At 35.6% G+C, this 14,334-nt stretch overlaps 1 protein-coding gene across 9 annotated transcripts in view; it reads left to right on the top strand.

Moving 5' to 3' along the window:
- LOC127064715 (potassium voltage-gated channel protein Shal) overlaps positions 1–14,334 on the top strand; it is a 96,209-nt gene that overhangs the window by 31,291 nt on the left and 50,584 nt on the right. For all 9 annotated transcript variants that reach the window (XM_050996198.1, XM_050996199.1, XM_050996193.1 and 6 more), the window contains exon 2: positions 2,448–2,610. In XM_050996198.1, coding sequence (XP_050852155.1) covers positions 2,448–2,610 — 163 coding nt within the window. The remainder of the gene's footprint in view (positions 1–2,447; positions 2,611–14,334) is intronic.

The raw sequence follows: 14,334 nt of genomic DNA on the forward strand, positions 1-14,334 counted from the left end.
AATGAAGAGATATCATAAAAAACTAACTCGATCCACAATATGGGCCTAAGCGGCGGAACTATCATCGATGACTCTAAAATGAATTCGCTAGTGGAATAATACCTAATGAAGAACAACTTTCATTGGTTGCCTGGAAATAATTAATTAGCGGCTAATGTTATGTTCCCTATTTATTAAAATTTAAAGCCTATATATTGTTATTAAATTATTTTATATAAATTGTATCAGTTAGCCACGTGATACAGCAATTGTAATATAAATTACATTAAAACATTGTATGTAAATTAGTATAGTTTTGCGAACGCGGAACATCAACGCTGATATCGATCGATTTTATTGATCCATTGATTTTGTCTTGCAGTAACGAAGTTTTGTAGCGAGTTTTCGAACAATATGGAATATAAAAATAGCTTACGTTTCTCTTTATCTTTATGACAAAATAGTTTTGTAAATCTCAGTACATCGTTTGGTAAGTCTAATTTTTTTTTGTGTTAAGAATAATAATATGATTTCTCCTTTGCCGAATGAATCCATTATCGATAATTATATCGTAGGTTATTATTAAAGAGAAATTGAATATTATACATATTTATATATATTGAATAAATACGATAGACCAGTTAAAATAAATTGTACTGTGCATTTCCCATTGATGATATTACCAAAGCTTTGATATTTTAATTTTTCATTGTTTTGTTTTATGTAAATGATTAATTGAATATATATCTATAAATAATTCAAAGTATTTAAAAGTAATATATTATTTCTTATCTTTTGTGTCATTAGACACACTCATTCAACAAATATGAATGATTCAATACGTTCCTTGAAAATTTTAGCATGTGATGTGAAGCAATATATTCGAACGTCATACTCACCTTACGAAATGGTACTGCGTTGCCCCTCAACTTTGACTTTCGACGTCGTTTAATCGAATCGTTAAAGCGTCCAGCTCGGTGTTTAATTTAAACGCGTTTATTTTTACGATTTCATGGTTTTTCTCTTCCTCTTTCTCTCTCTATTTCTTTTTTCCTTTTAGTACGCATAAATTCTTTTTTTATTTACATGGACGAAAACTCGACGACGGTAAATCCGGAAGGAAAATACCAGAAACTGTTTTTCGTTTGAACATATATTTCGGAATTGTTAAAAATCTTTGGTTTTTTATACGACAATATTTTTTATTCTTTATTGACAATATTTTAACACGGATTTGTTATACGTTCGTCGACGAATAATACATTTTCTTGTTTGAAAAAATCGAGTTTTATCAATCTCTTTTCTGGTTGTTATTACGTATTACCAAGAGCTATGTCAAATAGAAATTGTTTGAAAATTGGAAAGAAAATGTTACAAGTGTATGAATAATCTTATTATTCATTGGAAGTAAGATGTGATTTTTTTTAGATTTACAATTAGAAATGAAACATTAAATTAACTCGCCGATATTTAACATATATATTATCTGTTATATATATTATCTGCTAGAATGCCAGAGATCTATGAAAAAATCTTGTCGAATAGTGACAAGCGGCGCGATAGCGCTTGTTTCAATTCATGTCGAAAAATATCAAAATGGCGTGATAAAGATTATTTCAATACATGTCGACAGAGCACACCGGCAATTGCGCAACACGGCCTTATACTCTGGCACTTTTCGAAATGAAATGTGAACAGCACTATCGTGCTACGTGGCATTCAAACGGTTAAATTAAACATCGATAAAAATACATAAGTTGTATATATGCACTTACATGATCAGAATTGAAAATAAATGTTCCGATGGACTTAGCATTGGTATTTGTCTAACAATAATATATGCTTTCGACATTAGCCTTTTAATTAATCGTTGCATTATTAATTCTTGCATGTGTCTAAATCTTGACCGCCCTTTGTCCTTAAAATTTTGTGACACATACATAAAAAAGTACATTTCGAATTGGTCGCAAAGCAATTATGATATATTATATTGCACCACTTATTCTTAGACAGAATACATATATATGCACATATATGTATAGCATTTGTGTTCTATCTTACTTATAGTATTTGATTTCTTACTAAGGGTAGTTAATATTATGCGGTTTGTATTATTCCTACAATAATCTGTTTTACGAAGAAGAAGGAAATCACCGAGAAGGGAACATTACATAATATAACACGGTCGTTTCGAGATAGTATTCTCTTTACATAGCACTTGGGGGTGTAATAGTATACGAACTATTTCTTGTTTATCAGAGATACAGTATTATGCTTGATGCCATTAAGAAACGTTATAGTCACTGCAACTATATATATATATATATATATATATATATATATATATATATATATATATATCCGATATAATGTGATATGAAACTTTACAATCGTTTCTTATTAATGAATTTTATTTAACATGTTCATCTTTAGTATCAAATTTTTACGATTTTTTTTTGTCGTTACAGGTACGGTGACATGGTTCCGAAAACGATCGCGGGAAAAATCGTCGGGGGTGTATGCTCCTTGAGCGGTGTCCTAGTGATCGCTTTACCGGTGCCTGTTATCGTCAGTAATTTCAGCAGAATATATCATCAAAATCAACGTGCCGATAAAAGGAAGGCACAGAGGGTGAGTAGAATTTCTTTAACTTTTTATTGCTATTGGTCAAGATTGTGATACGAGATACGAACCAAGCACCTCAATAATTTCGTTTTTAAACATTAATAACAGGTTTTTATTACAAAAAAAACAATGTTTACTTTTTTCAAATTTAAAACGTAATATAATGATAGACATTCATCCTTATCATTTTATGATACTGTTAAAGAATTAAATGAAAAGTTTATAGAGTAGCTATAAAGAATAAGCGTTGTTTTAAAACAAATTCGCGTTTGATTATTCGTTAAGACTATAATTCAATCATGTAATCTAATCTCGAGCTCGAGACTACCCGAACATTCTTTCACGTTTCACTGTTCGCTGCTTGTCTAAATCCTTTAAGCTCATGTTTGTCGCCTTGTAAACGCGTGTACGTGATTGTGCATAACGTCCACTTGTCTGAGAGTTCAAGTACGTGAACCCTTGAACATATGTATGTAGGTTAATTCCGTCGAGTCTTTTCTAGGAACTGACAAGTACACGTGAAATAACGTCTGGGGAAAAGACGAGAGAAAAATATTTTATTATATTATCTAAAAGTTATGTGAATTAGAATACATATATGTATAGAATGTTCGTTTAAAATTTGCATTTTGAGTGTGCATCGACAATAAGAAAGATTTAGATCCATCTGATCCTTCGTTCTATATTTAAAAAGGAGTTTCTTAACGGGTTATATCCATTTTATAAATTTTGAAAAAATCGACTTTTAGATTTTTACATTTTTCTGAAATGCGTCCTCTTAATGTAGAATAAAACATCAAGAACATTATCGAAGGTGATATGAAAGTAATGAATGTACTGCATTTTGCCATCTGCCTTTTATTTTTTCTGTAATTTTTTATAATGATATATATTGCTATCATCATGTATCGTCGAATGTTGAAAAGTATAAGTTGAGTCATTCGAAGTAAAACTTCTATAAAAAAACTTTAATATTCGAATGAATTTTTACTGTTGGGATATAGTATTATATTATTTCTGGTCAGGGTTGAAACTTCTCTTTCGTAGCTTTTTGGCAATTAAGATTCTTTTTATTTCACAAAAAAAGTGCTTCGTGGTGTGTAGTTTTCAGTTCCGATCATTCGCAGCTGGTCCGATATTTTCGTTCTCCTTACTTTTTCACGTTCGTTTCGAAATTGCCTTTGACCGTCGATGGATTCGATGAAAGTTTCATTTTGGTTTCCTCTCTCCCTTTCTCTCTCATTTTCTTTCGTTTCGTCGTTCAATCAGGCGTGCTAACGTTTTGAAAGCTCCTATGAAACTCCCACGATTTATTTCTTATACGTCTACTTGAGAAAGCATAACTTTTCGAGAAGCTAAGAAAGCTATCATGTTGTAGCAGTTTATAATTAGGTATATTTTCGCCCAAAGGAACACCGTCGTTACTATAAAATAGCAGACAATAATGTCTGCATCGAAAGAAAACTTTCGTTAAAAGAAAACAACGCGTCATAAAACGCTTTGAAACTTTTGAGAATTGACTTCGAGATAAACTTTTACTTGTACATATATATAGAGATACTTAAACATGTTTGCAATTCTTCTATAATTATTAACATAAAATATCGAGGATCGAACGAACGACTTGAAAAGTAATAAAGATTGAGTTCGAGAAGAGAAATAGAACTTTCGCCAGTCTTCGTTTCAAGATTGTGCTTGAGAACTTAGAGAGTTATATTTAACATTTGCCTCGTTCGCTCGTTATCGTGCATTATCGTGGTCGCCTCTGAGCAATGCAATATCGCCAACGCTAATGAATAGTACGAGGTTGCAATTTCGAACAGGCCACAAAGACTCCTAAGATCACAGGCGAGGTTTATCAATGAAGCTGCTGCTTCTCCGAAGCTCAAACCGGATCTTTTGAACGTTGTGTGGTATTAAAAGCTTCGGTCTGCTGCCAGTCGTGTTTTATCTTTCACGTGTCCGATCATAATCGGCCTAATCCAGTGTTCGATGGTTCTCAAACTTTTTGATTTCAGAAACAATTAGTATTCTTCGAAACCAAAGAGAACGACAAGAAGTAATTATTTATCTGAAACTGAGAAGAAGAAACGTTTTAAATATTAGCTCGTAAGATCAAACTTCAAAAATTAATCTTTTCTACACTGAATGATCCTTCGATCGGAGCAAAGATCAAACACGTCTAACTCTACATATTAGTAACGTACTATTTGACATCGTTTATCAAATCTCAATAGAGTCTTCATAACATTAAGCTAACGATTGGCTTAAAGTTCACTCTTAAGATACGTCACAGACAGATCATCTGGTTCTCGCAAGTCGTTCCTTCTTAATTCATCTCTTCTTTCTCCCTTTCCCTTCTCCTTTCGGTTTTCTCTTGGATCACGCGTTCACATGAATCCAACGACTGATCTTTGCGAAGATCACGCAGTTTGAGCTCCTCGGTGGAGTTTGCCTTGGCTCGATTCCAACGGCTACTCTCAGTTCATTACCACTATTTCATAGGAGACGAGAGGTTGAAGCAGCTGGACGACTCGGATAGGGATCTCTGGAAGGAAAGTGAGCCACACGGAGTAACGATAATCAGAAGTTCAGAGAATTTCATAAGAAACTAACAAGAGTTGGGAGAAAACGCAAGCTTTCCTTTTATCCACCTCATTTCTGCTTGATCTTCTTTTATCTGTCCTTTCGTATTTCGCGTCAAGAGATTTCTCTCCCTCTTTCTATCTCTATCCGTCTTGCTTTCTTTTCTCTCATCCTTTCTCGTCTCTTTCTCTTCTTTCCACCTCTTTTACACTCGATAGAGGTTTTCGAGAGAGAGAGAGAGAGAGAGAGAGAAAGAGAGAAAGAGATAGATAGATAGATAGATAGATAAGGTTTCTCCCAGAAACAAGGCTCGAGCTTCAAGTAATTTCTCTTGGCCAAGAGCCAAGAGGCTGTTTTTATTTCGATGTTTTCTACAATTACGTACGCGAATTGTGGATGAAAAATGAACGATCTCATAGCAAGAAGGTTGGAGTAAGTGGAAAGTGCAATTAATATTCCTACAGTTTAAATGAGGTCAAAAGTGAAAACTTGTCTGTTTTTTCTTCCGTCTTTTCTTTTTTTCTTTTAGCCCACTTCCATTGAATTTTTTCAAGCATTATGCCGTACCGTTCGAATTTCGTATGGAAATATTCTTCTACATCTCTTCAATATTGACGTATCAAAGGTCCAACTGTGGTAGTTATAGTATTTGAATCGAATTAAATTTTAAAAGAACCTTAATCTATTCTTCGATGAATTTCGAATTATTTAATGTATTATAAAGCGTCTTGTTCGTCTTTCAATGATAAGAATTGGACGTTCTTAGAATTTCTTGAATACACATATACTTTTTCTTTTCTATTCGACGCGTGAAACGGGCGAGAAAGCTTGTTTCGCCGTTGCGTTTCGGGCAATATAGCAGGATTCTAAAACCTACCTATCGAATCGTCAATTTTCTTTCTTTCTTTCTTTCTTTCCTTCTTTCTTTTCAACAGTAGAATCTGCAATGCAGATATGGTTATCTACATATGCATGGACACGTTTGTCTCGATTTGTGGTTTCGCGAGCTCGACGGATTCTCTTTCGTCTCTTTTCCAGATTCTGTTCTCACCGCAGCTCCCTATCTCTTCCCTTTCATGTCCCTTTTCTTTTTTCTTCCTTTTTGCTATAACTAAATTACCAGAAGAAAAGACGTAACGAATTTCAAATTTATCATCAAATCAGAGCGTTAAGAATAATCGAATGTCATTAACGTAAACTCGTTGACGATGCTTTCGAAAAATAATATCGTAACGCGTTGTCTCGTAAAACATTTACTAGTTAAAAGAATTTTCTTTCGAACAACTTCAAATTCGAAGAGACCTTGCGAAGGGAACTTTCGTCTTTTAGCTTTTTTACGAGAGGGATCCTCGTAAATTTCAAAAATTTCGTTGTCGACCTTGTCAAATATGGTCCCGATTATACAAACGATATTCGTGAGAGGACATTTTCGTTTTGAAGAAAAAGAAATACTACGCGATAAAACGCGATGGCTACACACGGTTAACCAACCAAATAATAAATTCTAATTGGAAGTAGCTAACATTGAATAATAAATGAAGTGGAAAGTGTAGGTAAGAAGAAATTTCGTTCTCCACTAAACGGCCGATAGGAGGATTGTATGGTACAATGGCGTGGTGTTTAAAGGGTAAGATACAGATACAGAAGCGCATATATAGTAGAAACATTTTTGCATTCGAGAAGTTCTCACAAAAAGTCGGAAAGACTGGGTTACCACGGCAAAAACTTTATGGCGAAAACGTTTACTTATATAAGCTCACCTCAAATATTTGTTTACCCTTAGAGCCGAGTTAGCTCACAGAGCACCTGCAAAATCGATTCAAAAGGTCAAACCAGCGGAACGGATATACGGGGGTGCCGCGGAGGAGAAAAAGAAAAAGAGAGGAATATATTCGTCGATGTCTTAATTCTATAGGGCAATACGAGTTACTACGCTAACGAAGGAAATTATTTTTTAATTAATTTTGCTACCGCGAATTCAACGATTTTACTGTAACGTGCTAGTAACAAGGTCGAGTCGCTCTCGAGCTGCTCACGCGTTCGAACAATTATGCGAATACTGATATTTCTAAAATAATTATCTTAACATCTAACTTTTTGATCATCAATAATATTTGTACAGACATTCGTTCAAAAAAAAAAAAGGAAAATGTCGATTTACGTTCAATCGAAATACGTCGCTGGCTTGTTGGAAACTGTAACGTTATTAAAAAAATTCAAAGGAAATGATATCCTCCTTTTTTTTAGTTCTTGGATTTAAAAGGACAAAGCGAAATATTGGAGAATTAGAAAATCTGACATATCGTATCAATATCAGTGGTCTCGCGGTTTGCTAATGATTTATGTTTTTCGTTGTCTCTCGGCTCCTTCAACATTTTTGTCGGTCCTTCTACTCTTACCCTCGTGGCACGTTTATTCTTGGAACGAACCCTCAGCACGGTTGGTCCTCTCTTTACGCTTCTCTTTTTCGCTTTCTCTTTTTTCCATCCCTTAGTCCAACCTTCCAACCCCATCTTTCTTTCTCTCCAACAAACCCAGGCTTTAAGGGTGGAAGGTAGAGTAGTCCCAGAGGCTTTCAGAAAAAAGAGAAAAGAGAAAGAAAAATAACGAGGGAAAGCAGAGTCTCGTCGGTAAAGTTTCTCAGCCGCTTCTTAAACATTTCATTTGTTTGTTTGTTGGTCGTGCTAGCCTCGAGGCATCGACTGTGCACGATGATAAGCACGGAAATCGTAGAGCGTGATGATTAACGTAAAAAGCCCATTGCATGGCCGAAGGGCTTCTAAAAGAGACTCACTTTCTCTCTCTCTTTCTCTCTTTGTATCCATCTATCTATATTTCTTTGTCTGTTTATTTCTATCTTTTGTTTTGGATCTAAAAGTGACAAAGAATGGACCTTTAAACAAGTTTACGACAAACTCATGAAAGAAATACATTCGCGTTTTTCGAGTCTTTTGTATCTTTCGTGACTATTATTTTTAGCTGGCCTTTTATTTCGTCTTGTTAATTTTACATTCATTGTTAGTGATAAAAATTTAACAAGAAACAAAGTGTAAAGCGTAGAAAAAACGTAAACGAATGACTACACTTAAGACTGTCACGAGGCATATCACGAGTAGCATTTTAGTCTTATTAATTGCAAGTGTTAGTCATATCTCCTTACATTTTTAAAATAAATCATCCCTTAAGCAATCTACGAAAGTGTTATTAAAGCTAGAAGTACACGAACGTTGTATGTGCCGCGTATTGCACATCACAATCTTTTTGTCCAAGTAGGACTGGATGAAGATTTTACGGGCGTTTTACACGCTAAACATTGTATAGCATTTGCCAGCTTATTTTGTTTACCGCATGCGACACGCCACAGACTGCATATCGTTGAACTTGTCAGAATGTGTTTCACGCCTGTATAATCAGTTGCATTAAAATACATAGTTCCTATTCCGGCAAAGAAAACGCAGCGTGCAACGCATGGCATATAAAACGCCCGTAGTTCTAGCCTAAGTGTATATAAAATATAAAACATACTAATGTTCCTTATTTACAAATCGTAATAAGTAATTCTTTGTCACAATCACAAGCTCTTTTCTATCTTTCTCAGTTCTTTCTTATTTCTCTATCTGAACGTATCTTATTTAAAAGTAATCACGTCGATCGTATTTCGGACAAAATCGAAAATCTTGGTAATATCTTAATAATTTTTGGAAGTAAAAATTTCTATATAAACTTTATGGTTTTTTCGTAAGTTTTCATGCGTTACGAATCGTGCGATATCAAATTATAATTCGTTATCTCGTGTATTGCGCAAAGTAGTAATAAGCGATTTAAATCAACGATGCCTCGCCTTTTGGGCCACTTTGTGTTGCCGAGGATGATATATATATGGCCAGTTTCTGGGTAGTAAGTATTACGACGAGCAATCTTTATTAACTGAGGCCCTGCTATAAACTGTTTGAAAATGCAGACGGTTTAGTGCGTTAAGAATAGCATAACGGTGCTCTAGCGGTCTGTTGCTGCAGTCGAAGCTACCGGTTGAGTTTTGTTAACAGGATACAAGATCGGGCCAATAAACTTCTATGCTCGGTTAATGACGTCAAAATGGGGCGTTCTGCTGATCATTCCATAACGAAGAAACACGATTCTCCCTACATTCATTGTTATTACGATATTCGAAAGAAAACTCTTCGCTGAGAAAATTGTTAGTAATCGATCTCAACGATTGAATTAAATATAAAGTTACGATTCAGTTCAGAAATAAATATAAATTTTATTAAGTACTTGGTACGAATCGAAATTGTCGGTCTGCTTAAATGAAACTTCGTGATAGAATGTTCGTATCAATCATTGAAATAATGTTAAGAATATACTACTTTTGTGTTACTTTTCGTAGTATCAAGAGAATAAGAAATTTTCTGTCGTACTTAAAAAAGAAAAAAGAGAAAGAAAAATAAGTCAGAATTAAACTGTGAAACGTGTAACAGCTGGTGTAAGTAAGAGCACAAGAGAGAGAGAGAGAGAGAGGGAGAGAGAGAGAATATCCATGATATTCGCGCGTGATAAGTCAAATTTCGAAAAGAATGGAACGGGCAGAAAATTATTGGCGTTTGTTGGTTGACAGTTCGATACTAGCTGGCAATAAAAGCGTGATTTAGCGTCATCGAAAGCCGTTAACGGGGCTCGGTTGGGAATCGACGACGTTCGACAGAACGACATTCCAAATTCGAAAAGCCTTCGAAACAGACCTCCAAACAAAATTCGTGATGAGAGAGAGAAAGGGTAACTGTTACCTCTCGTCGAGATAAAACCGAACAGCGGTCGAGCTCGCTCTCGCGTTTTCATGATGTTACGTGAATTATTATGCAAGCGTTCGCGAGAGACGACGCGACGTTAATTAATCGCGGCTAATTAGTACGTGCGCTCGCTGCACATCGACGAATCCGATTCGACTCTGGGACTGAATCACGTAGCGACCGACGAATATTCAAATGTTGGGCCAACTTCTCTCTCTCTCTCTCTCTCTCTGTCCTTTTTCCGTCTCTCTAACGCACATACCGACAAACGTTGCACCCTATGCACCAGATGTATGTTGTATTCGCCGTTACTCTTGCGACGATTGTTTCTTCTTTCCTTTTTACGATTACTGCGGTTTTTCTACGATACCGAGAAACGCGTAATAAAAGCTGGGAATACTGGCATAGAAAAGAACGATTATTCTTTTCTCTTCCCCCCCTCTCTCTCTCTCTTTCTACTGCTTCTTTCTCTATCGTGCCAGGAATAACCTCGCGAATCTTCTTGGCAATGTCGTTTACTCATGGACGATACGTATCTCGACGATCGAACCTTCGATGGGATATATCCTTTGGGATCTCCATCGAAGTATGTACAGAACGCGTTTAGAACTTTTTAAATGACTTTTCAAATCGATTAAACGACAATCGATAATGTCGGCTCGGTTGGATTTTAAAACTTAACTTTACAAGTTGCATCACTGGCATCCTTATGAAATTGGACCACGAAGTTAGAGCTATGTTCCAAAACGTATTCATCGCGACACAATATGGCATTCCAAACGAGTGGACCAAGTTAAACTCTGAAGCGTATCTACGGTCCACACTGGTTTCGCAGCTCAAACAAGACAAAATCGAATATTCAAATGGTAGTCACGTAACGAGTTATGCGTTCCTAAGGGACAATGCAACAACGATAGCAATTTTTAGTCGTTAGGCGTTGTATGTGAATGCTTTTAATATATCATTTTTCTATATAGCTCGAAGCATGAAGCGAAATCACAAGGATTTCAATTCATGATTTTCTTTGGTTAAAAAATCAACTTGTGTAGGTTCTTTCGTTTTTTTAAATATTTATATAAATTCTAGTTAGAGATATTCTCAAAATAATTATTAAGCTGAATAGTTATTACATAAATTATTTGCATCATTACAAAATTGCTAAAAATTTCTTTGGGATCGTGAGAATGTACAGATCGCTAATTACGTCGTTTTCATTATGTAGTATATAAAACCAGCATAGAGTTTGCATTGTCGGTATATTTCTATGGAAAAAGAGTTCTCCCGTTTTTCCCTGTTCTGTCGGAAATGCAAATGTGTATATGTATGTACGTCGGCTCTCGTCGTCCATGACCCATGTTATATGCCGACATTCGCTTAATTAACTTAGTAGATAAGCAAGTCGGTGTGCGCGATCATTACAATCGTGTTTTTCGTTTCCTATAGCCTTGCGTCTTCCATGATTCTTCTTCGTTAGATAAATTGTCGTGGCCCACGCGACGGTACGCGTCCTTGTACCTATCTATATATACATATATATATACTTACGTATCATATATATATATACACATATACATGTATATATAGATATATGCTATATATGTCTACAAATACTTATGTATAAACGTATCTACGAGTCTTGTTTTACAGCTACGCGGGATTTGTGGTTCGGCTTAGAAAACACGAATGATTGAGTACTTAAAAATACACAAGTCTATATCGATACAAAAAGTGACGGCAAGCCGGCTGTTGCATTCGATCTTCTTCATTCAAAGCAGCGATATCGGAAAGTGCGACGAGCAATCGAATGACGAAACGTTGCATTGTCAGGAAATCGTGAAAAGGAAAAAGTGTGTCAACTTGTCCATTGCTGATATTCCTCGGAAATCTTTTTGTAGATATGATTACTGATCTTTTTTTTTTCAAAAGTTTTCAAGCAATAAAGTATTCGGAATAACATTTATCTTGGCCGATTATTGTAGACGGTAATGGTTAGATTATGTATTTAACGAAAGTTTGTTTTAATTCTTGAGTGAAAGGAATAGATAAGTAGGATTACTTTCCCATAAAAATAAATTTTCTTTTCTTGTATCTTTTCTCCTTTTTTTTTTTTTTGACCGACGTTATTAATTTCAAAATACATATACATATATACTAGACGAGTGCAATTTTGTCTTTGATTATCTTTTTTCTCGCACAAAATCTACGTTCTTCCGTGACGTATCACCAGCTGCCCGTGCGCGCGGCTCTGGATTTTTGCCAGGAAATGCCTGTTTTATGCGTCCACTGGAACTTCCGGGAGAGCACTATGAAATCTCGTCGATCAATCATTCGGTGCTAGACGAAATACATCCCTAGCTTTGTCGTACGTTTTTTTGTTTCATTTGCTTTTTCTTTCTCTCTTTCTTTTACAACTTGAAAAGCTAGCGAGTTTCTAGTCGTACCTTTTGTATTCAAACAATTCGATCACTTCTCTCGAGTACGGATTATTACTTGTATTGTTCGAATTTTTACGAAGAGAAACGTATTTATTGTTAAACGATCATCAATGACGCTGACGTTAACGTTGACGAAATGACGTGTATACCTGAATCCACATTCTTAACGATCTGTTTACCGTTGCTTTCCGCCAACCGCAGCGTATATTTTGACAAGGAATCTACTCGATCGTACGAAAGAGGAAAAGAGATGCATCTGCGTCATGAAAAAGGATCCGTTTCGCGGATGTTTACATCGTCTCTCTTAGATCGACCGCATACCGCTTCGCGTTAAGACATGCAACAGACAAGACATAGATACTGTTTAAAGCATGATGCAAAAAGATGAAGCACCATACGAAATGATATAATTTTTAAAACCATAATACACTGATCCGAAACATTAAATTTACGTTAGTATCTTGTTTCAAGTTAGATATATCTCAATCGATTGCTTATTCTTCATTTCATGTGTTCCCGATCATTTAGTATCCCTATGATTAATATCTCATTTTATTAATAATTTCTTTAATTTTTAAGTAAAAAATTATGAAGATTTATGAATTCTCTTTCTATTTGGTTTTACAAACTTCGCTTATCAATATTCATGAGGATTTAACTATTGTTTATAGTTACAGTAATATAAATAAACATAAGAAGTACTCTTTCATAGATTTATTTCAGAAAAAGAAGATAATTTTTTAACGCTTTACAATTATACGTCAAATCTGACTGAGTAGTAAATTACATTCTAGGGAGTTCTATGTCGAGTTAATATTAGTTTGGTTATATTAGTTTGGTGCTAAAATATCAGAATAATGAGAAACTACTCGATACCGATCTGAGTGCAATCTGGTCGGAATAAGTTGGACCGCGAGCGATTATAGACATACTTTAAGCCCAACTTTTACACGTGCGAAGCTTGCAAATAAAAGAAAGGAAAACTCTTGTACCATTTGTTAACGCTTTGCATTTATACTATCGGACTTAGCTGTCGGAGAACTCATTTTCTCAAATTTGCGAATCATCAAAGTAAGCTTTTCGTTGATTTCGGCGTCGTTCGTTTGCGAGAGAAACACGTCTACGAGGATGGAAACAAGCAAGAGCTTTCGAGCTTTTATTGCCGGACACGGTCGGTCGCCAGAGCGCTTATCCGTACCGTTGCAATGCTGACATTCGACGTTGTCGCACAAACGCGACTCCTCGCGCGTTCATTGAATGACGCTTTGTGTTTTCGTTGCAGTCGGGCAGCTTTATGCAACTCGGCCGAGCGTAAGTTTACGCACAGAGTCTCAGTAATGATAGCAACGTGCCGTTATCTCGTGAAATATGGGCCGAGCTGTGAAGTTTTATTACTTTGGCTTTCGTAGAACTTGTGTTTTCTGATGTTAACGTTCTACGATGTTTTCGTGTCATTTCTTTTTTTACAAGCTGATCGAAATGGTCTCACTTGTAGTTGAGTATTTGAACATTATTTTCTTTACGTTCGTATCGAATCTTGTTTATTAAAAACGTTCTTGGCGAACGTTAGGAGTTTTACAATCCGAAGCTTTACGAAATTTGACACGGACACCTGCAAGCTCGGTCTACTCGTCGAGACGACGTTTGCTAAGAGTTCATCGCGAAAACAGATGCCATTGCGTACAGCTGACGCACTATAAATACGACGCTTTACCTTTACGCAGATGGCGCTTGTTGGCAGAAGTGTAGCTTTATATCGTGCCGCAGCCACAGTCCCTAAATTTATATTGCAATTTGTACGAGCTAACAAATTGACCGACTTACCGACTTCCATCTGATGCGGATTTAATATTACATACATATTGCTAAACGTTTCGACTTGGAATGAAAAATTCGAATCGACTGGTCAAACCATCATTGAT

This window comes from Vespula vulgaris, chromosome 6 (genome assembly GCF_905475345.1).
Source record: "Vespula vulgaris chromosome 6, iyVesVulg1.1, whole genome shotgun sequence".
Classification (NCBI taxonomy): Eukaryota; Metazoa; Arthropoda; class Insecta; order Hymenoptera; family Vespidae; genus Vespula; species Vespula vulgaris.